Source organism: Fusarium phalaenopsidis (assembly GCF_050370095.1).
Source record: "Fusarium phalaenopsidis strain FUZ10S chromosome Unknown contig_32306, whole genome shotgun sequence".
NCBI lineage: Eukaryota > Fungi > Ascomycota > Sordariomycetes > Hypocreales > Nectriaceae > Fusarium > Fusarium phalaenopsidis.
This window is the reverse complement of record NW_028145403.1, coordinates 714,312-740,451: the sequence shown is the minus strand read 5'-3', so window position 1 is coordinate 740,451 and position 26,140 is coordinate 714,312. Positions and strand designations below refer to the sequence as shown.

Here is a 26,140-nt window from a genome sequence, read left to right as displayed (position 1 = left end):
AATAGGCTTGCAATACCACTGCAAATACGGCCGCCTCGTCTATGTTCTTCTTGCGCCCGAGGCAGCAGCCCGGCTTGGCTAAGAAGATTCATGAATTACATGCCCATTTCAATTACTTCCTCCTATGTGTCATAGGATCCCAATCCTTTGTCCGCCATCCCTAGAGAAAGAATGCTTACGAAAATCGTTTTGAGCTAATATTAGCTAAGAATAGTTTTGGTGATTAAGTTTGTGCAGCTGTGTGCGGTGGGTGTATTTGGTTGGTAGACCAACCTGTCTCGATGTTCATCAGGACCGGCCGCCTTGGTGTTTAGATGCTACTACATGTCTCTTAGCTGTTTTCGAACCAAACGCTTTCTCTTTTAACCCCTGAGATATAATGTTCCTACCCCAGAAAACCTTAATCTTAATCTCATGCACGAAGTCCATTATGTTGGCCGTTAACTCCGTCAGCCCGCGCGTTCCGCGGGTGGCTTTGGACCAGCCAGGTCGGCGGATGAGAAACTCGAGATTGAAATACGCAGGCCAGCCCGGGAATAGCTCTGTCTGGCAGAATCAAGATCTCTGTTATCCGATCGCTTCAGTTAGTCCCAGCCTTCTACTCCCAAGCACCTCACATCATGGCAGCCTCCTATGCAAATGACCATCTCAACCCCAACGGACCTAACGATGCTCGTCCCACAGCCCTCAAGATCATTCGAGACGAAGGTCTTGATGGGGAATTCACTGAAAAAGTCTTCTTAATCACAGGTTGTACCTCGGGTGTTGGTGTCGAAATCCCTAGGGCGATCCACGCCACAGGCGCCGATGTATACATCACAGGTCGGCAGGCCGACAAGGGAAAGGAGGTTGTCAATCGGATCCTAGCAGATGGAAAGCCAGGAAAGGTCGTTTAATTGGACATGTCTCTTGACTCGATTGCAAGCGTCAAGAAGGCGGCGGCCAACTTCTTGGAGCTCTCCAAAACTCTCAATGTCCTTATCTGCAACGCTGGTACGCTCACTCATGTAAACCTCTGCGACATTGAACTTGACAAAATCTATAGGTATTGCCCTTGCACCCCAAGACGCCACACAAGATGGGCATGAGACACACTTTGGCGTCAACTATGTTGCCCATTTTGCCCTGTTCCATGAACTACGCGAGACCCTTCTAGCATCGGCAACTCCTGAGTTCTCATCACGAGTAGTGACAACGTCATCCATGGTTCATGCAATGAGCACCTTTTTGTTCGATGACTACAACTTTGAACGCACCCCCTATGAGCCTTACGCAGCTTATGGCTCTTCCAAAACGGCCACCCTCTGGATGGCGAATGAGATTGAGAGGCGCTACGGCCCCAAGGGCCTCCATGCGACGTCGGTGCATCCTGGGGCAGTCCTGACGGAGAAGATCAGCGCCCAAATGGTAGGATCTGACGGATCGATACAAAACCCAGCCCTTAGCCTATACATGAAGAGCATGGCACAGGGCGCTGCAACCACAGTTTGGGCCGCTGTTGGCAAGGAATGGAAAAATAGAGGCGGTCGTTATCTCGCAGAGGTATCAGAAGACGGTCCGCTGAGAGGATCAGAGACTGATATCATCAGGCTCGGCTATGCCCCTCACGCATATGACGAGGATGGGGAGAAGCGACTATGGGAGCTAGGTCTTAAGCTTATTGGGGCACAGGATGAGACTTAATAAGGAGCAACCGCCTACAGAAGTAGTGATTGATGCGTTTTTCTTCGGATTCTCGTAGATTTGATAGGTGGTCACGTCTTTGTTGCTATGCCTCCTATTTCCAATCTCTATCTCCTGCCGTCCTTCTTCTACCAGTTCAGGACTTCCCAGTAGCATGAAGAGCAGCTCTTCTTCCCGAAAAGACGCCATCTGCGAGAGACAAGCCACTGATGTACCCATCTGAGCAGACACCAACAGCTGTTCGTCCAGCCGCGTAAAGACCGTCAATCTTTCCACCCTTATCATTTAAGACAAGCCCTGTCTCTCCATCGACCCTCAATCCACCAAGGGTAAGGCCAAGAACCATCTGAACCCCCATATTCGACGTGGCTGAGATGTCGATACCGTAGAATGGCGGCTTCAACAGAGGCGAGCGGATATCTGGCATCTTGTTCATCGGGTCCCTCTCTGAACGATCGATGGCCCCATTATATTCTGCGACAGTTTTTGCTAAACTCTCCTCAGAGATGCCGAACTTGCGTGCCAGATCTTGAACTGACTTGGCCCTCTTGTAGCCCCAGTAGAGCCAGTGTAGTCGTTGCAGCCTCACAAACGATGCCGTCTGCTCCCAGACCTGCTTTCTGGCCTTGGCCCACTGCACTGAGTCTAAGATGAGAAAGCCCCGGGACTCATGGCTGAGGATCATTTTTTCGGTCAGTAGAGCACCATATACATCCTCGGCCCCGATTCGTTGCCCCTCCTTCGAAACGACTACGCCCTCGAGGAGAGCTGTAGGCGGATAGAGGAAGCGCCAGGCTGACATGCGATTCATGTGAGATACCGAACCGCCGGCTGCGATACCAAGCTTGATTCCGACCCCGTCATCTGCTGGCGTGCCCAGAGGAGCAACGCCCGAGAACTCCGGTAAGTACATCTTTCTCATCTCAGGATTGAACGTGAAGCCACCAGCTGCAAGAACTACGGCGGGTGCCTCGATAGACTCGGTCCTCGATTCACTCTCAAAGATAGCATTAGCTCGTTTGTGAAGCATAGCCGCCAGTGGAGGAAGAATGAGTTGATACTGAAGCGCCCTCTGGGTCAGCTTCTTGTGCTTCTGAAGGCCTGAAGCGTCTGCCATCGTTCGGCACTTGATCCCACGGACAGAACCTTTCTCGTTCAATAACACCTCCTCAACCTTGGTAGCGGGCTGTAGCCGGATACCTAGCCGTTTCGCAGAGTCGAGCAGCGCTTGGGCGAGGCCGACACCAGAAAAGCCCGGATGAACCATGCGATGTCCTCGCGGCATTGGCTTTGCCTTTTGGTTGAATGGATATGCCTTTTCCGAGCCTGAATAGTATAGGTAGTGCTTGTTGGTCGGATAACTCGTCTTGTAAGGGCACATTGAGGCCTCGAACCGCGCCCTATGCTTTTCTAGCCACTCGAGGTTCTCGACACTCTGATCGCAGAACCGCCTCAAAGTTGCTTCGTCGACAGCACTGCCAACCTCCTGTCGCAGATACGCGAGCATGTTCTCCGGCGTGTCTTCAAAACCGGCCTCTTTCTGCTGCCGTGTTCCGCCGCCGGCGTAGACGACGCCCCCTGAGAGCGCTGAAGTGCCGCCTCCGTGGAGCCGCTCGACGACAAGCACTGATGCACCCTTCTCAGCTGCTGTTATGGCCGCTGAGAGTCCGGCTATACCACTGCCTACCACTATCAGATCTGGCTTCTTACCAGAGGTCGACGTGGTAAGGTGGCGTGGCTGAAATGTTGTGACACGAGCGATCTGACATCGTAGCCGCGCAGTGCGGTTCAGCAAGGGTACATAGGGCTTCAGGGAGATTAGTGTCCTCATCCTCGACGCTTGAGAACTGATTCCGGGTGCTTTGATTATAATACTGGCTTGAAGAGTGGGAACCGGAAAGCTGTCGCATGTCCTGTGTGAGAGTGAGACATCATGGGGACTCGAGGCCACCCGCGTCCAGTGTCTGAGAGGAAGCCACATTTATGCATCGCCCCGTTACTTCTAACCAAATAGACTCTCGGTATTTCGGTCTCACCTACAGCTATAATGCGCGCCTCCCGCGGTAGTTCAATTTCCACTTGTTAATCGCCTTGGCTCTCTCCGGCTACCCCCGCGCGTTCCGCGCACAAAACCTTTTGCTCACAACCCACTGGGCATATAGATAAGGTCCCTCGAATTGCCATCAAGCCACTATTCAGATTGGTTTCTGCAGGTTATTGATAAATTTTCTTTCCTGATCACGCCGCACAAGTCTCACATCAAAAACCCCATCAGACAAATAGCTGAGGTACCCTCCTATAAAGGTAAGATTCATTATGTATCAAGCAAACTTTAGCGATATCGTATCTTAAAATACATTATTCATTTCATAATCTGTATTTGTCTCCTATTACTCGTCTATTTCTAGTAGTATGGTATCTGGAATAGCAATCTACCTACATCTTCAAGACCGAGGCCTTGTCTACTTTCCATCACACGTCAGTCCCTTTACTACAATATTAAGAGAAGGTGTATCATTTTGAAAGTAAGAATATAGTATGTTCACAGCTCTCTCCTTCCATACAAATAGATCCTTGCGCAGATCTGACTCCCACCTTTTGCGGAGTTCCATAAGCAGCCTCACATCTCAGCACCACCCTCGTCGGCTCAGCTCCGTCAGCACTATCCCCAACTTGGTATTTGCTCAAGCTTAAAAACGTCCAATGATTGGCTAGACTTCAAGTGAGATGACAAAGTATGATCGCCACTTGGTGAGCATCATGGCTGTTGTGGTTGGTAATGGAATCAATGGAGAGACAGGACGCCTTTTCCAAAATGGGAAGTTGCTCGTCTTTTGAATCTGCATTCTCATTGGTGGGGAGTTGATTGTCACGATGAAAAGCCTTACAGCATCTCTTATCTCCATGCGTCACTGAAGAAATGCTATTGAAAATCCATGTATAAAGAGACAGCTATAGACCCTTTCAAACTCAGACTCCTCATCAACAGTAAACACCTAATTTCACATCTCCTCTTCCCTCCAAAGCATTTTCAACATGACCGACAACCTCACCGCCATCCCCCAAGGCTCATGGGTTCTCGTAACCGCTGCCAACGGCCACACCGGAAGTCACATCGTGATAGAGCTACTGAAGCGAGGATTCAAGGTTCGTGGAACTGTCCGCGACCTAGAATCTTCGCAATGGCTTCTGGACGATGATTTTGTTGCGCCATATGCCAAGCGAGGCGACCTTGAGCTCGTTGTTGCCGATACCAGTGTCCCCAACGCATTTGATGATGTCGTCAAGGGCGTGTCAGCTGTGATTCATGTCGCCATCATCAGCGACTTCGTGGCGGACCCCAATATTGCCATTCCTGCAACCGTCGAGGCTGCACTGACAGTTTGTCGCTCTGCAGCCCGCGAGTCATCAGTCAAGCGTTTCATCTTTACATCCACCTTTTGGGCTGCCACATTCCCCGCCCCAGGTATATCTAACACAATCACCAATCTCGACACCTGGAATGAGTTTGCACTTAAAGCGGCCTGGGCTCCTGCGCCTTATGAAGCTGACCGGATTATTCCCGTCTATTGCGCTTCCAAGGTCGAAGCTGAGAAGGCTGTGTGGAAGTTTGTCAAAGATGAGAAACTTCCCTGGGTTGTCAACTCTGTCAGTCCTTGCGTGATTCTGGGAGATATCAGAGTTGACAAGCATCTTCGTTCTGTGCCGCCGCAGCTTTTTGAGCAGCTGTACTTGGGCAACACTGCAGCTTTGCAGACGCCTGCACGTAAGTTTCCAACGTTATCCTTCCAATTGGGAACGAGAAGTCGCTAATTAGTATCTTCTTCTGGGGCATAGTGTACTACTCGCACGTCACCGACGTCGCAGTCCTTCACGTCGCCGCTGCCCTAGACCCAGATGTCAAAGGCCAGCGGATCCAGGTCCTCGCGGGATCGTTCAACTGGGACAACTGTCTCGACATCCTGCGCAACGTCTACCCGGACCACAAGTTTGTTGACAACTTTCAACCCGAGAATCCCAGCTTGACCTACAAGGTTGAGAATGACATTGCGCCTGGTTTGGTCAAGAAATGGGCCGGACGTGACTGGATCAGCTTGGAGACATGTGTGAAGGAGACGGTGCAAGGCATCATCGACCTCAAGCTGAAGAAGTGATAGAAGAGGTGTTCTGATTGAATGGCAGTAAATAAGTTACAAATGACAACGTCCATACCAAGTATAGGGCACTATACATTCTAGTACCTTGATGTAATGCTCTTGTGTGTTTCTTAGTCCTTAGGCTTACCTCGTTACCTCCTGTGGCTCTCATCACGCCACTCATTGGCTCGGATCGTGAGCTGAGTCAGACCTACTTTAGCTTCATATTACTTCAACGACCTCATTTCAAATCTCTCCCTTCTCTCTATTTAATCAACTGTCTGCAAACCTGGTATCTAAGCCCTCTTTCATTCACCTAACACGTGTTTCTTGACGCTATCTATCTACGGGGATGCAAGCCGAGCGGGCCGGGCCCTTGATCAGCGGGCAAACAGTCGTGCTCCAAAAGAGAGGCCGCGGTAGACGACCCAAGGGCCATGTCCAGAGCAGGCAAGAAGAGTCACATACTGGCAGGGTCCAATTCATCAACACCATCCCAGGCAATGGGCTTGGCAGCACAAGCAACATCAGACTCATCAGGTCTCATGCAGCAAAGCATTCACGTGCCCTTCAACGCGAAACGAAGCAGCGCCAGCGTTCGACGCCGAAAATCGCTTTTGAAGAGGATACAATATCAGATGAGGTTCGAAAGGAACAAGAGGTGGAGGATGAATATGTTTCTTTGAATGGAAATCAAGAAGAAACGCCACAATTCGCTATCGGTCTCAGCGCCAGGCATCGCAGACTTGTTCCAAAGCCACAAACGACGGCATTACAGAGAAGAACCAGAAGTCGTTCTCCGAGCCCGATCCAGCTGGTTGGAAGTGCTCGCAAGGATGCCTACCAAGCATTCGCCAGATCAATGTCAGAAGACGAGCACTATCTGTTTGACTTTTGTGAGTTCAGTCATGCCTCGAACACCTCCAAAACTCAAGCTTACCCATCAGACCTCAATTATGTCATCGAATACGGCTACAAAGCATGTTACCACAAAGAAGACGAAAAGGTCTTCCAAGCGTCGATGAGAGACGTATGGGTGCCATGGGCCATGGGTCAACCAAGCTTGATGGCCGCAATATTTCACGTAGCATGCCGCAATTATGCCGCCACAACGAACAACAGCAACTCGAAGAAGTATGCGGTGAAAAAACTTCAATATCGCCTCACATGCCTTGAGATGGCAAAAGAGGCGATTGCCTCACAGGTGGTGGCGAGTGATACGACCATTGCGCTGGCTTTGCTGATGGCGTCCGAATCTGTACGTGCTCTTCTCCCTGTTGAAGGCTTGCCTAACCCCAGACTACAGCACTTTGAAGGAGATATGGATGCCTTCTTCGCCCATGGCATAGGCATCATTAAGATGGTTACAGCGCGAGGTGGACTTGAGACACTTGGTCTGTCTGGGTTCCTCACAAAGAGTGTCGGATGGTCGATATACAGCCCTAGCAATTACTTGGTGTCTGGTCCTGGTGAACTAAGGGCTAAAGAATAGCTCGAGTTTAACAGAAAGAAGAAAGACATAATTTCCATTCAGAAATGATAATACAAGCAAGGTCATCCAGTCACATGTTGACCGTCTCTTCGTCCTCGACTCCAAACAATACTCTCATGGGATCCTGATAGTTCATAAATCCAACCCCTGGCTCCAATAGGCCGTATCCCAGCAAGCGCTGTGCCTGTGGCTTCATCTTCCTGACTTTCTCCAAAGGAACCATGAGGAACTGGTTCTCTGCCGGGCGGAGATATGGCTTGCAGAGGAATATGCCAACGGTTTCCCGGTACTCATTCCTAAAATATGTCAATATTTTTATACAAGTTGGGGGAAGTAGTCACGTACTTGGTTGTGTTGGCGCCACCGGCATGGTACAGGTTGCCCAAAAAGATGAGCGCATCGCCAATGTCAAGCTCAGCAGGAACCGCCTCTTCATCCAAAGGCCTTCGCTCAGGGCCCCATAGATGCGATCCGGGGATGCAGATGGTAGCACCATTTTCCTTTGTCGTCTTGGTCAAGGCTGTGACACATCCAATCATCAAAGGTTCATCAGTGTTGTGTGAGTAATAGTCACTGGAAGGGTTCAGCAGCTGACCGTGAGGGGGTTATCGGAAAGCATACTTGTCGTCTCGATGCAGAACCTGTTGTGTTCCGCCAGGGTTCACACGGAACCCAGCTGTAGAGGAAATAATCGGTTTGCCGCTAACCGTCTTCTTGTGATCACCCCTCCAGAAAGAGTAAGTCGACGGCAGCACAGCCTGAGCAACTTCATTGTAGATTTTGCTGCAAGCGAGTTCAACACAGGCCTCAGACAAGCCAAGTAAGCCCGTGGCTCGTTGGGTCGTTTCGGGGAAGAAGCCATATTTGTCCTTGATATCAGTATCAAAGGCAGGCTTGAGGTCCTTGCTGATCTGAGTTGCAAGCTCGGGGGTAATCAACTTTTCGACAATTACGCCTCCATCACGCTTAATCACCTCGACCAACTTATCGATGGTGGTTGAAGGGTCGGTTGCGTCGAAGCGAGCAATTGGGGGTGTTGGGACAGTCATGACTATAGGTAAGAGAGGGTAACTAAGCTCAGGATGATTGAGAAGAAAGAATCGGCCATCTGGTCGGATTTCTCGACATTTTTATAGTCCTTATGACCTCAGAACTGTGAAGCCTAGGTGAGTTTCTCGTCTTGACTACCCAAATGGTCAAAGACGCGCTTTTCCTTCTTTGGTATCGAGATTGAGAAACTTGCATGGCTCCACGCGAAAGTTTAGCACGAAAGCGGTATCTCAGAAGAGAGATGTTCGAGCCAGACCTAAATAGGTACTCAAACTGAGAGAACTTTGACAGTACCCATGTCTGTAAGACGACTAACAAGAGGAAACTTTGCCAGTTGTTACCTGGATATATCCAAGCAGCATCATCGAGGTGGAGATTCAGTATGGCAAAACTCGTTTGCCGAGCAGTTCCCACTCTCTCGCCAACACTTGCCAGTCGGGCTCGCTTCCCGACCAAAAGTCTTGCAAAAAGCAAAGCACCTCGCGGTATGACTTGAGTCTCGTCACCCGCACGATGGTCTCGTACAGATCAGAGACGATCTTCTGATCTTGCGCGTCCCCGTGACATTCCACGCCGGCGATAAACACTGGCCAGGCGAGATTATGGGTCCAGTCGGCAATATCTTCAAACGCCAGAAGTTGCCTCTTGAGGTCTGAGAAGGCCGACATGGTTTCGTATGTGGTTCCATAGCCGAGACATCGAGATACATAAAGGAGGGCGGCGTTGTGATGAATATCCACAAGGCGGATCAGATCACGGCGCTGTTGGGCCGTGATGGAAAGCCTGCCTCCAATCATCAAAGTTGTTCCTCGGGCCATCTCAAAGTCAGTCCTCCAGTCACGACCTGGAGCCTGGACTCTGTGAGGTTGGCGTGCTAGTACAGTAGCTTGGTGCAGCAGCCCAAGATACTCGGCAAATAGAATACTCTCGTCTAGAAGCACCGTGCCCGCCTCGGATATCGGGAGGATGGCATCTTGGACATTTTCCAAGTCGAAGCAAGTTGTAGATGCAAAAACCTCGTATGTAGAAAGCATGTTCCTCAAAGACATGAACAACATGGATTTCCGACATTGAGCTGTTGGAAGCGTATTGACGAGGGATCTTGCCGCCGAGCGATGAATCTCGGCCGCTGATGCGCCAGAGTGAGCCATTTCGTAGCATGAGAGGACAAGCATGCAGGCTAACATCCATTCTGCGTCATCCAAACTCAGCTGTTTGTCAATCTCATGCCCGTTAGCAAGATGATTCGTCACATCTGTAATGTGCCTCGATATCACGGAAATAGCTTGATTCCGGGCATCCTCGGACATGAGACAGGCTCCACGAGAAGCTGCGGCATGTTGAGCAGAGACGGCAGCCACGGAGAGCCGGACCGTGAGATTTGTCTGTGCCAGAGGAAGAACGTATCTTCGATAAATGTTGTCGGCCGAGTCCACCCATACCATGATCTTGCATAGTTGCTTGTCGTAGTAGTCAACCAGTTCTTGTAAAGGATAGCCAAGGAACGAGTGAAAAGATGTATCAATGCTTGGCTGTATATCTGCGGACGAGGCTTGTGGCTGGAATCCCTTTAAGCGACCCCGGACAGCCGGTCCTCCAACCCACCGGAGTTTGGGCTCATATCCGGGGCAGTCGAGGCCTTTTCGAAGGCATTTTGTGCAAGTGGGGCGGCTATGATCACAGCGGATACGCCGTTTTGAACACATGGAGCAGCCTATGGCTTGTCAGCGCCGAGTGATTGCCGGGGCATCCGGCCACCAACCTTTCATATTGACTGTCGTTTTGATCAAGGGTATTTAGGTAGTCAAAGGATTCGGTGAAATTCGCTCACATTGGCGCTGGATGACCCTTTAAAATGGTTATGCCGATAGGTCAACGGGCAAAAGTGAGGAGTTGATTTGTGGTTACCCCAGCTTTGGTCTGGAGACGAAACGAGTTTCGGCACAGGGAACCGCGAAAAACGTGTCGTCAACTCAGTTTAGCTAGATCTACAAGACTCAGTCAAGTTAAACGAGTTACAATCCGCCTCAATATGGCTTGCTTGGTCTCAAGAAGCCATAACATGGAGCGTGTAGCATGAGATTGGGGGATGATTGTCATCGCGAGGGGGAGCAACCCTAGACCTCGGAGTGGAGACGGCGATTGGCAGGTTGCGGCTCTAATGTCTACACAGCAATTCGGGTTGAAAAGAGCTGAAAAGTCTCTATGAACACGAGAAATCGCATCGCTAATATCCGAAGGGTTGGATGAAATTATTCTCCCCTTCTTGCTGGGGATTAATTGATCATCTTCCCAGACCTGGGTGGCAACTGTCACCATTCTGCCACTACACACCGCTCTCGTGATTTAGCGGGAGCGACTAACCCCACACTCGTGGGATCAATTCTGCCCTCCCTCCCCACCAAGCTCTTTATCAATCGCAATCAATCAATCCATCAGCCATGGCCAAGTCCAAGTCAAAGAAGAGAAAGCAGCAAAACGCTCAAGCCGAGCATCCTAACAAACACCCCAAGACCGCCCCCGTCCTCACTCCTCCTCCCGATGGCGCGCAATTCGAACCCAAGAACCTCCACACCGTCGTCTCGACCGAAGAACTCGAAATCACCATCGATACCCTGAATTCGCTAGCTCAATATCCTGGTCTGATCAAGTCGAAGTTCTGCAAGGACCTTCGCGGTGCTGTCTATGATTTCCGTCAAGCATGCACGACGGGTGTGAATAATGCGGGTAGGCTGCACGCTGGACGTTGAAAGTGTCACCTCTGATCTTATCATAGCTGGCGCAAACCTCACGGCGCAAATCACGGGCGCTCTCGCCGATCGAAGATATACCGAGGCTCGGATCCTACTCGCTGAGATGAGGATTCGTGGCGAGAAGCCCAAGATTGGTGCCTTTTGCCGCTGGGTGAGGGAGCTCGATGTCATCAGTGGGCTGTCGACGCTACCAGAGGAGGGCAATTCTGTCCAGCGCACCGAAAGAGAAGAAGAGCTCATTCGTGTGCTTGACGCTGTCCTGCGTGTCTGTGGCCCAGTTGACACCAACCCCAAGGCTTCAGTACAGCTATCCTCTCCTATTGCTCTACAGACCATCTGGGACCGTCGCCCTTCAACGACATCAGAACAAGTCTACGCATCTGTCCTCGACGGGTCACTCGTCGCTTCAGCGCCACCTTCTCTGGCTAAATCCCTGCGCATCATCGAGACAACTCCCGGCCCTGACCGCAAACCTCCCAACCACCACGACGCCATCCTCTACGCCTCCACACCCGAAGCCGTTCCTCTCTCCACGACGAAACCACCTACCGATTGCCAAGACCACCCCGTTGTGCCCGGCCTCCGTGTCGCCACCAACGTCCTATACCCCGACGAGTGCAAAGCCATTATTCGAGCTGGCGAGCACGTCAAATTCCTCGCTGACGCGCCACTCCGTGAGGATGGGGACATCAGCATCCTGGCTCATAACTTCTACTGGGTTGTTGACGAGACTTTCCACGATACCTTGTGGTCGCGCATCTCGCCATTTGTCCCTGCGTCGCTCAACGGTCGATTAGCAAGAGGAATCAACCGACGATTCCGTGTCTACCGATACGTTCCCGGCGCCGAGTACCGATGTCATATTGACGGAGCTTGGCCGCCTTCAGGAATTGCCAAGGACGATACATACATCTACGATAACTCGCCCGCGGAGAACAAGCAGAGCTCCTTGCTTACCTTCCTCATCTACCTCAATGAGGAGTTCGAAGGTGGAGAGACGACATACTTTATCCCCGCAGCGCACGAAGGGACTCTCAACGCGTACCCCATCCGACCAGTGATGGGTGGTGCTGCCATCTTCCCGCACGGTGATACCAGCGCCTTGCTACACGAGGGCACAGGCGTAAGGAAGGGAGCCAAGTATGTCATCAGGACAGAAATTGAGTATGACGTAGAGTGTTCGGAAGAACTAAAAGTGTAATGCTTTGTGATGATCAAAAGTTTGGCTGCCCTGGAGTTAAAATCTTGACGAGGCTTGGGATATCACAATGATGTATGTACGCAATTGATGTCTCGTCTGCCTTACGCAGCTTCTTCCTCGGCCTCGGGCTTCCGTCCCCATACAATCCTCTGGAGGTAATACGCATGCGTCTTCTTAGCCCTCAGCTCACGACGTAGCTGGGCGCAGTACAGAATGACCTGCTCGCGCGTCCAACCATCAAGCAGGTTAGCCATAAAGGTAATATGGCCTTCAACGTCAGTCTCAATGCCGAGGTTGGTGAACCTTCCAATCTCCTTTTGATTCTCATCCTTGGGCCAGTCTCCGACCGGAACCTTGATCGTCCTGGTCTCAATGTCGACGAAGCCAGCTGCCTTGAGACCTTTTTCTTGCAGACTCTCTGGGATGGGCGAAAAGATGCGTCCCAGCTTCTTGCTACCCTCATAGAAGAACTTGCCCCATTCCGCAATGGCACTACCCGGCTTGAGGGTACCATCGTCACTCTGACCCATGGGATCACCCTCATGTGTCTCGATCCATCCTCCAGGCTTGGTCACGCGATAAGCTCGCTCATACAACTGGTACCAATCCGGGACACTCCCATAGAGGAACCGCATATGCACAAAGTCAAACGAGTCATCGGGAAACGTCCAATCCAGGGTGAAGTCCTCAATCTCAAACTTGACGTTCGGCGGCACCCACGTCGGCTGAATAGGCGAGATATCCGTACCCACCACCTCTGCCTCAGGAAACTCATCGCCAAAGTCCATAGCCCAGATGCCCGTTCCTGTTCCAACGTCGAGGACCTTGTTGACGTCGCCCTTGTTGAGCGGCGCGAGGTAGAGCTTGCCATCAATCACAAGGGTCGACGTGTGGTGGATGATGTCGAGGGCTTCGCTGGCTTGAGCGTCGTTGGAGGCCCAATACTGGGCATCGCCACGATCGGCGTGGTATGTGCGGCCGTTGATGACGCAGTACTGGATGATGCTGGAGCTGATGGAGGCGGTAGAGCTGGCGGCGTCTTGGCCGAGGGAGGAGTCGGCGTCGTCTGCTTCATTGTCCACGGGACCGGTGTTCTTAGTCGCCGTCAGTCTCAATCAGTAGGTTTGCTTATAGCGGTACTTACCTCCCAATGCGATGGAGCAAGCATGGGGTTGACATCTCCAGCTTGAGCTTCAGCTGGAGCCTCAACTCCAGCACCTGGAGCACGATCACTGGCACCCATTTTGACAATCGATGTTTAACAATTACAAGACCAACAAGTCGAGCTGCGCAAACCGACCATCAAAGATCTCCCCCTCATCCTCGGTCTCGCAACTCGTCGTACCATTACAACCAACTGCATCAACGCAAGCAACCAGGGTCCAATGAGTTCCAGTCCGTGCCTCCGGGTACGGGCCGCGGTATGGATCCGGGTCCACTGTCCGCCAACAGATGCGACGATGTGCGATCCGCGAAGAGCAAACGCTCCGTGCCTCGGAGACAAGGATGGTGGCCAAGGCGGGGAGATTGACTTTGTAGAGAAGGGTCCGAGGTTTCTGTAACACTGCAAGGGGTCCACGTTGTAGTGGACATCATATCATGATCGAATCTGATGGGTCTCCTTTTTCGCATACAAGGGAGTGTTTCGTAGATACCGAGGTCCATCATGTTATCTCATTTGCTCGACCAGCCCTCAAACTTGTGTTCTATTGCCCATTCATCTAACAACTGTCTCCCACATAACCCATCATCGAACCGTAGTAGTTTGGCCCTCCAATCTCAGCGATTTAGAAGATTGGTACTTTAAATAGTAAAACGCCTGAGGACTTGTCCTAGATTGAGCCAAGCGACATCGTAACCACACCAGCTTTTGTTGGCTACGACTACCCTTACACCTCCTGGCTTTTCCTATACCTCTGGCCGACACAAATGGACCAACAACAATGGTATATAACGACGACTGCATTAGTTAGCTACTGTATTACTGCCGACCTCTACGTAGACTTGATTCTGCCATCTAACCAGGAGTTTATCATGAACGAGACCTCCGCAGACGAGATGCCCGGCGTCGTAAATGTCAACAAAGTCCAAGTGCTTGAAATCCTTCTTCAGCCTAATCTTCCTACCATTCATCTTGAGAGGCTTGACATCTAGAGACTTGAAGGTTGGCTGATGCTGCCAGCGAAGATGGTCAGCGAGCTCCCTCTGTCCAGCTGCGTTGCTATACCAGTCCTTGTTTCCTACGTACACCAGGACACGATAGCCCTGTGCCTGTTGGCGAATTCTGAGCACACTCGTGGATAGTCAAGGTAGACTTACCTGCCCCAGAAGTTCCTCCATCCATGCTGGATCTTGGTACGTGATGCCCTTCTTGTCATAGGTTTCGTAAACCTCATTGTCGCACATGTGAGGCTAGACACCATCCGGGATTCCCAGCAGGGACCTCGAATGAGAGGATTTCAGATGTGCCGCGATCTAGCCTCCCTTTTCATCACAAAACTCCTGATCTGTGCCTGTTTTTCGGAAATCATACGGACTCCCAAAAATGCTCAAACCCGACACATGCGCAGCCTGGGCCGCCCGTCATCCAAAGAACAACGGGATCTTACCATGGTGTCCCCCGACTCGGCCATCCAGAAGGAGAGGTGCTTCCTGCCGTCGTTTGTGACCTTGATCGGCAGAGTTCCTCCCTCCACCAGGACTGACACCAAACTCACCAGAGTCATAGTACCCCACATGGCCTCGACCGGCTGAAGGGCAAACCTCCTCAGGCTGGCTAAGGGTTCTGAATGAGCCTGATGCATTGGTCGAAGCTGCGGAAACAACTACTACCGTAAGCAAGGCCCGCAGAAAGGACGCCATGGTATGTCGAACGTGTCGAGTCTACAGAGTGATGGTTGAAACTAGGGATGGGCAACACGATGAACTTCTCTTTATCCCGGTGGCTGCCGGGACCAACGCCGGGTGGAGACTGACCTTGTCGCCGGATCGCCAAGCGCACCCGATTGCCTAAATAGGAAGTCGTATTGCAATCCCCCTCCTCAAAGCGACCCGGCGGTCGCTCAGAAGGTCATCGTCTTCCCCTCGCGCACCCACCAGTTCGTTAGTGCACCTCACCTCGCGATGTCTCGCATGATGAAGTTCTACCTGCTTCCCCTTGTTGTGTCGTGGCTTGCAGTTGCAGCACCAAGCCAGCCTCAACAGCCATTGACGGGAAACCACCGACAGCCTTCTCTGCCCACGCATCGGTCGAGGCTCCTAAGACAAAATGACAGTCTCTGTGATGCCGGGTCTGCCCACTGGACAGGCAGCGTGCCTGTTGGAGACCGTAGGGACATGTTTTTCTGTGAGGCCCCCAATTTGCGCAAGGCCGACCTTTACTGACATGTTGAAGGGTATTTTGAGAGTCGAGCTGATCCCGAGACGGCGCCATTGATCATTTGGCTGAATGGGTAAGACGGCTGAATATTCGAAAATGCCTACTGACCCATCTCAGTGGTCCTGGAGCATCGTCTCTGCTTGGTGCCTTCCATGAGCTGGTCGGCCCTTGTACTGTCAACGACGATGGCCAAGGGACGACTCGCAATGAACTTAGTTGGACTAACTTTGCGAATGTCCTGTTTATAGAGTATACATAATCCCCCTCTTCTCGCCTTTCTTCTATTGCTAACTCCTCTAGCCAACCCGTTGGCGTTGGATTTTCTGGAACCGAGGATTCCGACCTCTGGGCTGCGAGTCTGACTGAAGGAGGGGTCGATTTCGACCATTTCCTCGAGACGTTTTTGACCGAATTCTTCCCGCAGCTACAAGACCGGGAAATTCACCTAGCGGGTGAGTCATTTGGTGGTCGCTACTGTCCGGTATATGCCTCTATGACAAAGAGGAAGTTGACCTCCGTCATGCTCTTTAATGCGTTTGTGGATGAGCGTTGGAGGTCTCTGGGCGCCTACCGTCATCTCTGCCGCTCTAAAACCATATCGAATCCTCTCAATGGCACAGCCTGCGCTGAGATGGAGGCTGCGTACCCAGCATGCTACAAGTTTGGGCAGCTCTGCAGCGCAACATACGATGCAGACATTTGCAGCGAGGCGTCGAAGAACTGTGCAGCTGTCTGGGAACACTTCTATCAGCAAGTGGTGCCCGGTGGCCGTAACCCTTACGACGATAGAACCAAGTGCACAACGCCGCCCATGTGTGGCCATCTAGGCAAGCCAGACTCACGGAAGCCCAGTTTTCTATGGCTAACAAATCCGTGTTAGGAATGGAACAAGTCGAAAAGTACATGAACTCTGAAAACCTGCAAAGAGCGCTTGGCTTCGAGAGAGCGGTTAACTATAGCGTGGTGAACATGGATCTAAACACGGAGTGGGCGACTCACCCTGATATGGTGATCCCATCCACACGCGAGCTGTCGAATATTCTCGACGACAAGGCGACACCAATTCTGGTTGTTAACGGCAACAACGACGTCATTGTGTAATCTACCTCTTGTGTTTCTTGAAGAAGAGACGGGCTGACATCTGTAACAGCAGTACAGAGGGCAACATTCTAGCCTTCGATAACCTCGTGTGGAGCGGCCAAGCTAGATTTCAGACGCAAAGATTAACACCGTGGTATTTCCTGGGTAAAGATGGCACTAGGTCCCATGGGGGAGAAGTCAAGAGCTTTAGCAGGCTGGCATTTGCCATGGTTGACAATGCAGGGCATATGGCTCCTCGGGACCAGCCCCAAGGCGTCACCCAGCTTGTTAAGGCGTGGCTGGCGGGCTCACTAGACACCATAATGAAAGCGGGGGATGATAAATCCCTACTTTAGAATACTAGCCTGCTCTACATTTCAGCGGAAATTCAAGATCACCTGGCGATTCAAGGCCCTTTTGTCCAGATAGTTGCCCAAATTTCCCCCCTGACGATGAATCCGCGAAGGGCAGGACACTATGTTTGGAATCATAATGAACAATGGAGTAGTAAAGAAAAGAAAGCAAAGCGACTACGTGCTATAAAAGAAAGATGACATGACCCAGTTCTTCATATGACTCTTGTTACCCTTCTCCTTCCCGCCAGGCTCATCAGCCACTGAATCGCATAAAGTCAACCCGTCGTCCTCCAAAACCCCCAACGCGTGTTCGAGCCGACGAAGCCCAAGTTCAAGAACAGCCTCCTCGACACCATAGTTTAAGCGAAACCAGCCGCGAGAGCAAGAGAAAAACGCCTTTTTGAGTGTGTTAGTCGGGTCGAGCAACATGGACATGACAACATTTTCTCACCTGCCCAGGTTCCAAGGAAACCTGATGAGCCATCAAGTGACGGAGAAGCTTCAACTCTAAGTCTTCCTTTGGATCGTCGATAGACAAGCACTTCATCCATGCCGACAAGTTTATGAAGATGAAGAACCCGGCTTGGGGCGTAATACAAGGCACTCCAAGTTTGGCAAGACGGCTCGTGATGTTCATCCTCCTACCATCTATCCTCTGTTGAAGCAACGGAAAGAACTGCTGCGACAGATAGTCATGATCGGACAAGACCTCGGTGCTGACCTTGGCACTGAAGGCGGAAACCCAACCGAACATGCTGAGAGCAACAACTTGTTAGCCGCAGTGTGGTGCGTATACCGATAGGAAGCACGTACCTCAGGGTCCTCATGGTCTCGTATAGTCGTTTGTTGTAAGTGAAGAGGAATCCCAGCCTCAGACCGCCGAGGCCAAAATCCTATGGCAAGGTGGGCTTGTCAGTCACCCCGATCAAGCCACGCGACGTCAAAGAACTGCCAACTTACCTTACTCATCCCCCACAAGACGTGGATGTTCTCGCGGTTCATGGCGGTGTCGAGACTCAGGATGCTGGTAAAGTCATTGCCCCCAGTAAATGCGTATATCTCATCAACGATCAGATGAACCTGGTGCAGCCCGCAGACTTGGGATACTTGCAAAAGGACATCGGGGCTGTAGCAACGGCCGAGAGGGTTTTCGGGATTGGCGAGAAGGACAGCTGCTACTTTAGATCCTTGAGCGCGCTCCTGTACTATGCACCTCTCCAGGCGGCGCGCAAGAAGGGAGCTCCAGCTCGAGTCGCCGAGAGGTGCATCTGCCATGAACCGATCCTGAGGAATGTCATCGCACGGAACATGAACAAGGCGAACTCCATTCCTGGCTGTGAGGTTATGGGCAAACATGCCGTAACTCGGCGTCGGCAGAAGGATGGCATCCCCTTCATCCGCGATGCTGAATGCCAGGGAGTCGAGCAAGCTAGTGCAGCCGTTGGCAGCGAGCACGTTGGAGGGCACTAGTGGGTAGCGACATCGAAAGAAGAGGTTTACGAAACTGGAAACGGCATGGAGAAGCTCCGGGCTGCCTTGGGTGTCGTTGTAGTCGAGAGCTTTGCCTAGGTGAGCAACGATTCGCAGAGACGACAGACTCAAAACTCACATTCCCTGATCTGTTTCTTGCTCAAGCGACGCTGGACCCAAGGTCCCATCACATCTCGCATGATGCAATTGAGGGCTGAGCCCAGGTCAATGATCCCATTGGGGTTCTTGATATGATGGTATGCATTCTTTTCCACCTCGCGGCTGAGATCAATCATGAGATCTTCATGAACGTTGCGCTCTCCACGGTGGGAAGGAGGAAGCGGTGACATTGTGTGTTACTACTATGTTGAACAACGAGAGGGCATGCAGAGAGTGGATGACCTTTAATTGCGGGAGACTTTGTCAAAGGCTTCAGGGGGAACAGAAGTAGTGGCTTGTTGAACCTAGGTAGGTGGTGTACAGATGTACGGGGCCCTGGGGCTGTCACAACAGTTTCCTAAATAGGAAGTGCATTGCGCTCCCGGTCTCAAGTATACGTGCAGGCTGGTGTCCAAAGACAACTTCCTCGAACACCAACCTTAAAAGACGAGTCTAGAAACAGACATTCCATGGCATAGGTATGATACCAAGCCCAACTCTTTTCACCGCCTCATACCAACTGGAGCAGTGAGACTTCATTTTCCAACTACGATCCTCCGCCGCCGCCATATTCTTCGGTGCAAGAACAGCCGCCCTGGTGAGGGTGGCTGTTCGCTGCTTCATCTGTGTGAAGACGGCGGCGATGCGCATGAACAAACAAATCCTGGGGGCGGCCCACTCTCCATGGAAGCAGAATCCTGCCTTGGACAAGTATTGCTTGTAACTGTGTCTAAAACGTCTGTGTGCCTACTGAAGAAAATGAAGCTCTCGAAACCCGATTCCGCTACTGTCGTGCCCAAACACCACGGCCCTTCGATTACATGCTGCGTACCAATCCTTATCAGTCTCATAGTCATCTCTGGCCACCAACACAGACCAAACGTCCTTGCCACGGAGTCTCTCACGAATTACGAGCTCGGCGGTTTGCCGAACAAAAGCCCAAGAGGCCGCCCCCTGCGCGTTCCAGCAGGACGAGGAGAACCGAGGAATAAAGGTGTGCAGGATAGCCATGGGGAGATCAGTCCCCTCGCTCACCTCAATCATGGTGATCAGCAGGTTCTCTATACTATGGAACGAGATCTTTTGCCTTTCGACATCCATCGACGCCATTATGCCGAGCATGACCCTGCCCCAAGCTTGACCGTGGGCGTTGATCCTCTTGCCTCTCAAGATGCTCTGTAAGCGGCTACAGATAAGCCGCGAGAGGAGATAGAGCAAGTAGTCCACGGCCCTGTGCTCGCTTGCGAATCGAAAGGTCATGATCGTGCCGAGGGGATTCGCGACTACGAAATCTTCCTCTGTCCCAAGATTGGGTCGAGGCATGTCGTGATCACAGAGGCCATGGTGCCACGCATCGAGACGCTGAGATAAGATATCAAATTGGTCTTGTAACTCCTCTGCCGTCAGATCTTTATCGTGATAATCTCTCTGCTGGAACTGACGAAAGTCACACTGGCGGTTGAGCATCTGCTGTATCCACTGAACAGCTTTGGAGGAGGCCCCGACCTCGCCGTAGCCACCATCACCACTGCGGAATGACGCCTCCATCGAGTAGCGCCCGTACAAGTGAGTGAGGCGAGCCAGTATATCGCGGATCGCAAGCTGCGGGTCAAGAAGCCCTTGGAGCTCTGACGCATCAATGGCTGTGGTAGACTTTCGTGTGGGATTCCGCGTCAGCCTAAAGTCGTACTGTAGTATGCGGGATGCCTTGAACAAGGCCATGGCGTGAGCTGACATCCGTTTAGAATTGGACATGATGAATTGAAGCTTGCGCAAGTGGTGTTGAACATCCCGAATTGATCCAACTACCAGGTCGCGGTAGGCTAGGAGAAGCGTAGTGCCGACCAGCTGCTCATCGTGGTGCCGGCCTGGCTGCTCTAGCCGATGGGCCATGTCCCTCATGGCGAGGTCGTAGTAGCGTAAACCATCGCTTGGAGAGAGACGCAATGACTGGGTGATGGAGTCGTGGCCCAGTTCCATATGGCTGACCGAAAGTGCGAGCGCTGCTGCACGAAGGGATTTGCCCGCTTGGAGCATGTTTAGAGGTGTCCTTTCCCCAAAGATTGTTGGTGCCAGGTGGATTTCGAAGTTTTGCAGCAGGACGTTTTCTGTGGGAACGGAAAGACTGGGCGTCTGCGCAGGATGAGGACATGGCATGTCGAGCGGTGTCAGTTGGTCGTCCTCCCTCGTCATTAGGAGGCTACTCCAAGGCATTGAGGCGAGCGCCAAGTTATCCCGCAAACTACTGTCGTCTTCGAAGCTCTGCCTATGGAGCGAGAGATTCATCATCGACACCTCATCGGTATCGTGAAGAAGCTCAAGGGTCTCGTTATTTGTTCCCTCCACGGCCTGGGGCATGGGGAATGGAGAAGTAAGGACTGTGGGCGTATCATCGACTTGGTCGGCTGGAGTCGCTTCGCCTTGGGCCTCCGTAAAGGGACTCTGGACTAGAAAGTCAAGAGCGGTGTCGAAATTGATTCTGGATGGTGAAAAGGCGATGTTCAGAGAGCTTTCTGCCATGCCCGTGTTTTGCTCAAGGTTCTGGCAATCAAGGGCGGATATTGCTGCTAGAGATCGAGATGGTGGAAGCGAACACTGGGGCTGTTGTAGCGGAATTGGACTCTCAGGATCAGAACCTCCTCCCAGGTTCAGTTCCGAGTCCGTCTGGTCGTCGTCGTCTTGTTCAGACAGCTGCTGTTGCGTCTCTGCCTCACCATCCTGCGGCATCAGAGGCTTAGCGGCTGGGTGCTTCTCTCTTGCCTTTTTCTTATTCGCATCCCGTAGTCGTAGTGCCGACCAACGGGCCTCTTCGATCCTCTTGGAGTAGTCAGCGGTGGCGGCTGAGACATCCTTGAAGGCGATGCGACGCTCGTAACCGCCGCATTCGACGCCTCTCTGTACACAGGATAAACACTTGGGCCGCGTTTCATCACACTATTGGGCACACACATGTTAGCTACGATAGTGAATTCTCAGCTGTCAGCTGTACAGCACCTTTCGCCGCCGGTGTCGGCATGTTTGGCAGCCAGTCCGCCTGCGCGTGATGTCTGTCTTCTTGACTCTGCTGGGTGCGGCCGTTGGTCCCATATTCAGTAGTGAGTAATTCGTCTACTGTAGGGAGGTTTCTGGGTCAGTTGCGAGAAATGGCAGCGCCGAACAGGACGGATGAACACTCCCTCTACAGCCTGAGGCATCCCTGCATACAGTGGAGTGTGCACTATACTTGCCTATCTAGGCAATTGGGTCCGACGCTCTGCTTTCGCCATGTTGTATCTCGGTTTAAAGACCTCAAATGTGACTTATTCACTCCTAAACGAACTGGTTCTTTCATTTCATCGTAGTCCTTGGCCACGCTATGTTGGTAATGGCCCGTGACTTGGGCTTTTACAACGTGCTCCACGCCCAAGGCAGCCGGCCTAGTGGTGATCAGCTAGATGGCCAAGATCAATGAGACTGGCGACGGACGATCACACCAATTACTTGAAACTCGGGTCAGCACAAGGTAAGTAACCCCGAAACCGCTACTTACAAGACTTCCCATGGCCATGTCGCTAATACCAAACCAGGACCAGCTTGCCGGTCGGAATGGTTCAACTTCTGGCGTTGATGAGGGCACTCATCCAGAAGTCTCCAGTCCTGATCCTTGACGAAGGTATGTTTCATCTCACTGATACCCTTTGATGTCTGAATCATACTGGCCATGTGCACTAAAAGCAACCTCGGGGATGGATGCAATGACTGAGAGCGTGATACATCAAACCTTGTTCACCAATTTCAGGCCTACCACCATCATTGCCATCATGCACAAACTAGAGTCAACAGTAAGTGGCCTAAACACATTTCTCTTGCCAGGTGGCCCGTAACACAGAACCGGTACTAATGGGTATCCAGTTTTACTACGACAAAGATTTTGGTCCTTGACCAAGGCAAGGTTGCCGTCTTCGATAGTCCGGCGACCCTTTTCAGCTGTGGCCATGGGTTGTATCATCCTATGGTGAAAGATGCTGGACTGATTGCCCGAAGACAGGCAGCGTTTGGGGCCCCCATGTAAAACTGCACTGTGCCAGTGACCACTAGAGATGGAAACAGCTCATGAGAAGGTTATAGTTTCCCAGGGAGGACATTTGATGGTCGGAGTGTGAGTTAACAACCGCCTTGGTCCTGTGCAGAACGGGCCTATGTTTTCCCCGACACAACGGCATACAACCCAGTTAGTTCAGTTAAAAACTTTAATCGGTTGGTCACGCTCAGTCGGTTTAAGCTTCAAGCTGCACTGTCAAGCGCCTCATCACAACTCTATCATGCACAAGCTTCATATCAAAGAGCTCGTGTCACTTTGCCTCCATTTCCGCCATGTTTTCAGGGCTTTCCTTGTGGCCTTTCTGCTACGCACGCCGAAGCCTTTAACATAAGCTTTAACCATGCCTATGTCGCTCAAACTTAGGTATCACACATCATCTGAAAAGGGTCTAGTTGGCTCCGGTCGTCTGTCGAAGTAGATTTGACTTTTCTTTGCCCATTTATACTGAGCCCTCCCCCTTGGGTCCATGTTACCCTTTTTCTCCTCCACAAACAAACTCGAGCTTTCAATTCCAACTTCGTTTCTCACACAGGTGAATACACCAACACCACTTCCGAACATCTGAATTCCCATTTCAGATATCACAATGACTCCCAAGTCCTATTCCGGAATGGCCAAGTATGTTTCCTCCAGAAATCGCATTTGATCCTCAGAGCAATAACTAACCTATCTAGTGTGCGTGCGAATGGCGACTTTACGGACTTTGCCATTCTATGCGAAGAGGAAAGAATCGACGTCCACCGGGTCATCATCAGTGGCAAATCTTCTGTTTTTTACAGGGCATGTACGTCAAGATTCAGTGTAAGAAACGACCCCGCAAATGTCGACGGTAGCTTAGAAACTCACTTAATTTCAGGAGGCAACATCTCGCACATACACGATTGACGATTACCCCCTAGCCATTGTCAGTCGCATGGTGGAATACATGTATACCGACGATTTTCCCGACTTTTCAAAGGAGCTTCTGTGCTCAGTCCTTCTAAACCCGTTGATGCCTCTAGAGGGACATTGCGGGCAAAGTTGTACCGGGTGGGGCAAGAGGGTGTCGGTAGAGGCCCTTCAATGCCGCTGTAAGAAGTGTGGGAAGGGTGGGGCGAGGATAACGACTGAGAAACGGGGTCCTTGGGTCTGGTGATAGCATCAAGTTTAAAAATGAAGTAACGCCGTGAGCTGTTCTGGTTGACTTTGTGCGTGTGTGAAAGCGAATGATCGTGGCTTTGATATGCAAAAAGAAAACCAACAGGACCGACCGTGGATCGAACACGGGACCTAGGGATCTGCAATCCCTCGCTCGTACCGCTGAGCTATCGATCCTTTGTTGGTGATAGCGAATTTGTAAATACAGTAAATATTGCTGCACGTTGGAAATCGTCACGGTCAGGTTTGAGTTCAGAAATCAGAAAAACTGCAATTAGCCATGGTGTGCTAGAGCGCTTCATTTGTTTATGCGACGACCAATGCTCTGGTCCCAAGCTTTCGGTGTCTAGTCGTCGGACAGCTTTCTGGTAGCTTCAGGGGATCCAACAGATCCGCACCGCAAGTGAAGCAATGGGAACTCAGCATGTCGTTGGCTGTCAGAGAAGATCTCGCCAGCCAAGCATTGCTTAACCGTAACTAATATCTCGACGATGCACATTGTTCTTCACACAATTATGTATGTGAGAGTAGAGTATAAAGGTGGTTATTTTTCATGATTAAGGTCCATCAACATCGACGGTTTATCCATCGCTACGTACAGACCGTCCTTCGTGTTCTTGGAGTGCGTGGCAAGGGAGGCACCAACATTCCTCTGGTGATCATATATATTGCTTTCATCACCACTAAAGTTCTCATCAGAGCTAAATCACGTCTGATTTGCATATTTATGAAGTTGGTCGTCAAAGCCAACGTCCAACTCATAATACGGTTCTTTATACACGGTGTGCATACCCTCGTCCGGTCGGGTGCTGTTAGTAATTATCTTGTTTCTCTCCATCCCATATCTTAGCCCTTGCGGCTTATTACGCAATAACACATAATTCTTTCATGGCACAAACAACGTATCGACTATAAGAAAGCCGTTGAGCAGTGTATATGACCTAATTGCCTCGGTACATCTTTCGCTTTTGCCGATGGTGCAATGGTCCATTGCGTTCAACAAAAGCTCGTCTAAAGGTAATCCTAAATTCTCCTCATTTTATAATAAAACTTGAAAAACACCACCGTAAAATATACTTGATTTTTGTCCTAATGCTTAACAAAATGCGTTCCAGCCGTGGAATGATAGAGCGCCCGCTTAAACCACACCATTATCGAAGCAAATCGATACAGTTTAGCTTCATCCAACCGCCCACTAGCTTCGTATGCGATCGAAAGTTCCTCATACACATCCGCCAAGCGCAAGCGCGGACCGTTCACCCTCGCACTTGTTGCTGCCACCCTCTCCAAGGTGTCAACCGCTTCCATCCATTGGCCATTATCCAGATACGCCTGTCCAAGGGCTCGCTTTGCCTGCAATCGGGGGTGTGTATCTTCTGGAAGATACTCTTCTACAGCCTCTACCAACTCCTCAAGCACCTGGACTGCTTCCTCCGTTTGTGCATTGACTCTGTATGCCCACGCGAGCTCCCACTTGCAGCTAAGCACCTTGAAATCGCCCAATGCGCAAATTTCTTTCCAAGCTGCCATCAAGTGATGAAAGAGCTGCGCTGCCTTCCCTGGCTGGCCATGGCTGAGATATGTCCTCACGAGCAACCTCCCAGCCTCCAGTTGCTCAGACTTGCTGGCTCCCAGTGTCTCGTCACCTAACGCCATGATCTCTTCAAGCAGAAGAATGGCATCCGGAACCCGACGTTTGGCTATGTAGGCCTCAGCGAGAAGTCTGTTCGTAAACAATCGAGTGGCATGGCTGATGGAAAGTGCTGCGTCTGCCTTAACCTTCAGCGTTTCGAGTATGAGTCTCGCCTCGTCTATCTCCCCAATACATATGTATTGTCGTGCAAGTTCACCCTCCGAGGCCAGTCGTTGATAGTGATTCTCATCCAGAATTCTTCGATGCCCGGCTACTACATATTTGATCATGTCAAGTGCCTCTTAGGTTCGGCCTTCCGCACAATAGGCCCGAGCAAGGCTGTGCTGAACCATTAGGGTTGGGGGATAATCCTCATCAAAGGGCCTTCTCCCCACCTCCAACACAGACACAAAAAGCCGTATTGACTCCTCTGTCTGCCCATTCTCTAGGTAAACTACACCTAATTCAGTTGCCCATTCCAGTCGCCTCTCATCCTCCTCCGGCAGAAGCTCGGATCCCAGCTTTACCAC

The 26,140-nt window shown here is 51.3% G+C and overlaps 11 protein-coding genes and 1 non-coding gene across 12 annotated transcripts; 4 read left to right on the top strand and 8 right to left on the bottom strand.

Annotated features, from left to right (window-relative positions):
• Nucleotides 1-902: 902 nt before the first annotated feature.
• LRP88_11080 (uncharacterized protein) lies at nt 903-1,683 on the top strand (the record flags this gene model as incomplete). Its single annotated transcript, XM_083247521.1, has 2 exons — nt 903-993; nt 1,046-1,683. 2 exons carry the CDS (start codon nt 903-905, stop codon nt 1,681-1,683), a joined length of 729 nt encoding a protein of 242 aa, XP_083096669.1.
• A 136-nt stretch (nt 1,684-1,819) lies between these two features.
• Nucleotides 1,820-3,514, bottom strand: LRP88_11079 (FAD-dependent oxidoreductase; the record flags this gene model as incomplete). The annotated part of the gene is made up of 1 exon (XM_083247520.1): nt 1,820-3,514. The coding sequence occupies one exon, from the start codon at nt 3,512-3,514 to the stop codon at nt 1,820-1,822; it is 1,695 nt and encodes a 564-aa protein (XP_083096668.1).
• A 1,205-nt stretch (nt 3,515-4,719) lies between these two features.
• On the top strand, nt 4,720-5,837 carry LRP88_11078 (uncharacterized protein; the record flags this gene model as incomplete). Its single annotated transcript, XM_083247519.1, has 2 exons — nt 4,720-5,449; nt 5,521-5,837. 2 exons carry the CDS (start codon nt 4,720-4,722, stop codon nt 5,835-5,837), a joined length of 1,047 nt encoding a protein of 348 aa, XP_083096667.1.
• Nucleotides 5,838-7,381: 1,544 nt separating this feature from the next.
• Nucleotides 7,382-8,360, bottom strand: LRP88_11077 (phytanoyl-CoA dioxygenase family protein; the record flags this gene model as incomplete). The annotated part of the gene is made up of 3 exons (XM_083247518.1): nt 7,382-7,607; nt 7,657-7,884; nt 7,933-8,360. 3 exons carry the CDS (start codon nt 8,358-8,360, stop codon nt 7,382-7,384), a joined length of 882 nt encoding a protein of 293 aa, XP_083096666.1.
• Nucleotides 8,361-8,738: 378 nt separating this feature from the next.
• LRP88_11076 (transcription factor domain-containing protein) lies at nt 8,739-10,130 on the bottom strand (the record flags this gene model as incomplete). The annotated part of the gene is made up of 2 exons (XM_083247517.1): nt 8,739-10,075; nt 10,124-10,130. 2 exons carry the CDS (start codon nt 10,128-10,130, stop codon nt 8,739-8,741), a joined length of 1,344 nt encoding a protein of 447 aa, XP_083096665.1.
• A 672-nt stretch (nt 10,131-10,802) lies between these two features.
• On the top strand, nt 10,803-12,315 carry LRP88_11075 (prolyl hydroxylase family protein; the record flags this gene model as incomplete). Its single annotated transcript, XM_083247516.1, has 2 exons — nt 10,803-11,088; nt 11,138-12,315. The coding sequence occupies 2 exons, from the start codon at nt 10,803-10,805 to the stop codon at nt 12,313-12,315; spliced, it is 1,464 nt and encodes a 487-aa protein (XP_083096664.1).
• Nucleotides 12,316-12,416: 101 nt separating this feature from the next.
• On the bottom strand, nt 12,417-13,558 carry LRP88_11074 (S-adenosyl-L-methionine-dependent methyltransferase; the record flags this gene model as incomplete). Its single annotated transcript, XM_083247515.1, has 2 exons — nt 12,417-13,409; nt 13,460-13,558. 2 exons carry the CDS (start codon nt 13,556-13,558, stop codon nt 12,417-12,419), a joined length of 1,092 nt encoding a protein of 363 aa, XP_083096663.1.
• A 722-nt stretch (nt 13,559-14,280) lies between these two features.
• On the bottom strand, nt 14,281-14,721 carry LRP88_11073 (uncharacterized protein; the record flags this gene model as incomplete). Its single annotated transcript, XM_083247514.1, has 2 exons — nt 14,281-14,586; nt 14,635-14,721. The coding sequence occupies 2 exons, from the start codon at nt 14,719-14,721 to the stop codon at nt 14,281-14,283; spliced, it is 393 nt and encodes a 130-aa protein (XP_083096662.1).
• Nucleotides 14,722-14,877: 156 nt separating this feature from the next.
• On the top strand, nt 14,878-16,877 carry LRP88_11072 (uncharacterized protein; the record flags this gene model as incomplete). The annotated part of the gene is made up of 2 exons (XM_083247513.1): nt 14,878-14,997; nt 16,845-16,877. 2 exons carry the CDS (start codon nt 14,878-14,880, stop codon nt 16,875-16,877), a joined length of 153 nt encoding a protein of 50 aa, XP_083096661.1.
• Nucleotides 16,878-17,489: 612 nt separating this feature from the next.
• LRP88_11071 (uncharacterized protein) lies at nt 17,490-18,950 on the bottom strand (the record flags this gene model as incomplete). The annotated part of the gene is made up of 5 exons (XM_083247512.1): nt 17,490-17,526; nt 17,808-17,885; nt 17,944-18,023; nt 18,091-18,689; nt 18,740-18,950. 5 exons carry the CDS (start codon nt 18,948-18,950, stop codon nt 17,490-17,492), a joined length of 1,005 nt encoding a protein of 334 aa, XP_083096660.1.
• A 556-nt stretch (nt 18,951-19,506) lies between these two features.
• LRP88_11070 (Zn(II)2Cys6 transcription factor) lies at nt 19,507-22,452 on the bottom strand (the record flags this gene model as incomplete). The annotated part of the gene is made up of 3 exons (XM_083247511.1): nt 19,507-21,693; nt 22,079-22,175; nt 22,289-22,452. The coding sequence occupies 3 exons, from the start codon at nt 22,450-22,452 to the stop codon at nt 19,507-19,509; spliced, it is 2,448 nt and encodes an 815-aa protein (XP_083096659.1).
• Nucleotides 22,453-24,081: 1,629 nt separating this feature from the next.
• Nucleotides 24,082-24,154, bottom strand: LRP88_11069. The gene has a single exon. It is a non-coding gene; the product is annotated as a tRNA-Cys (tRNA).
• Between the last annotated feature and the right edge of the window lie 1,986 nt (nt 24,155-26,140).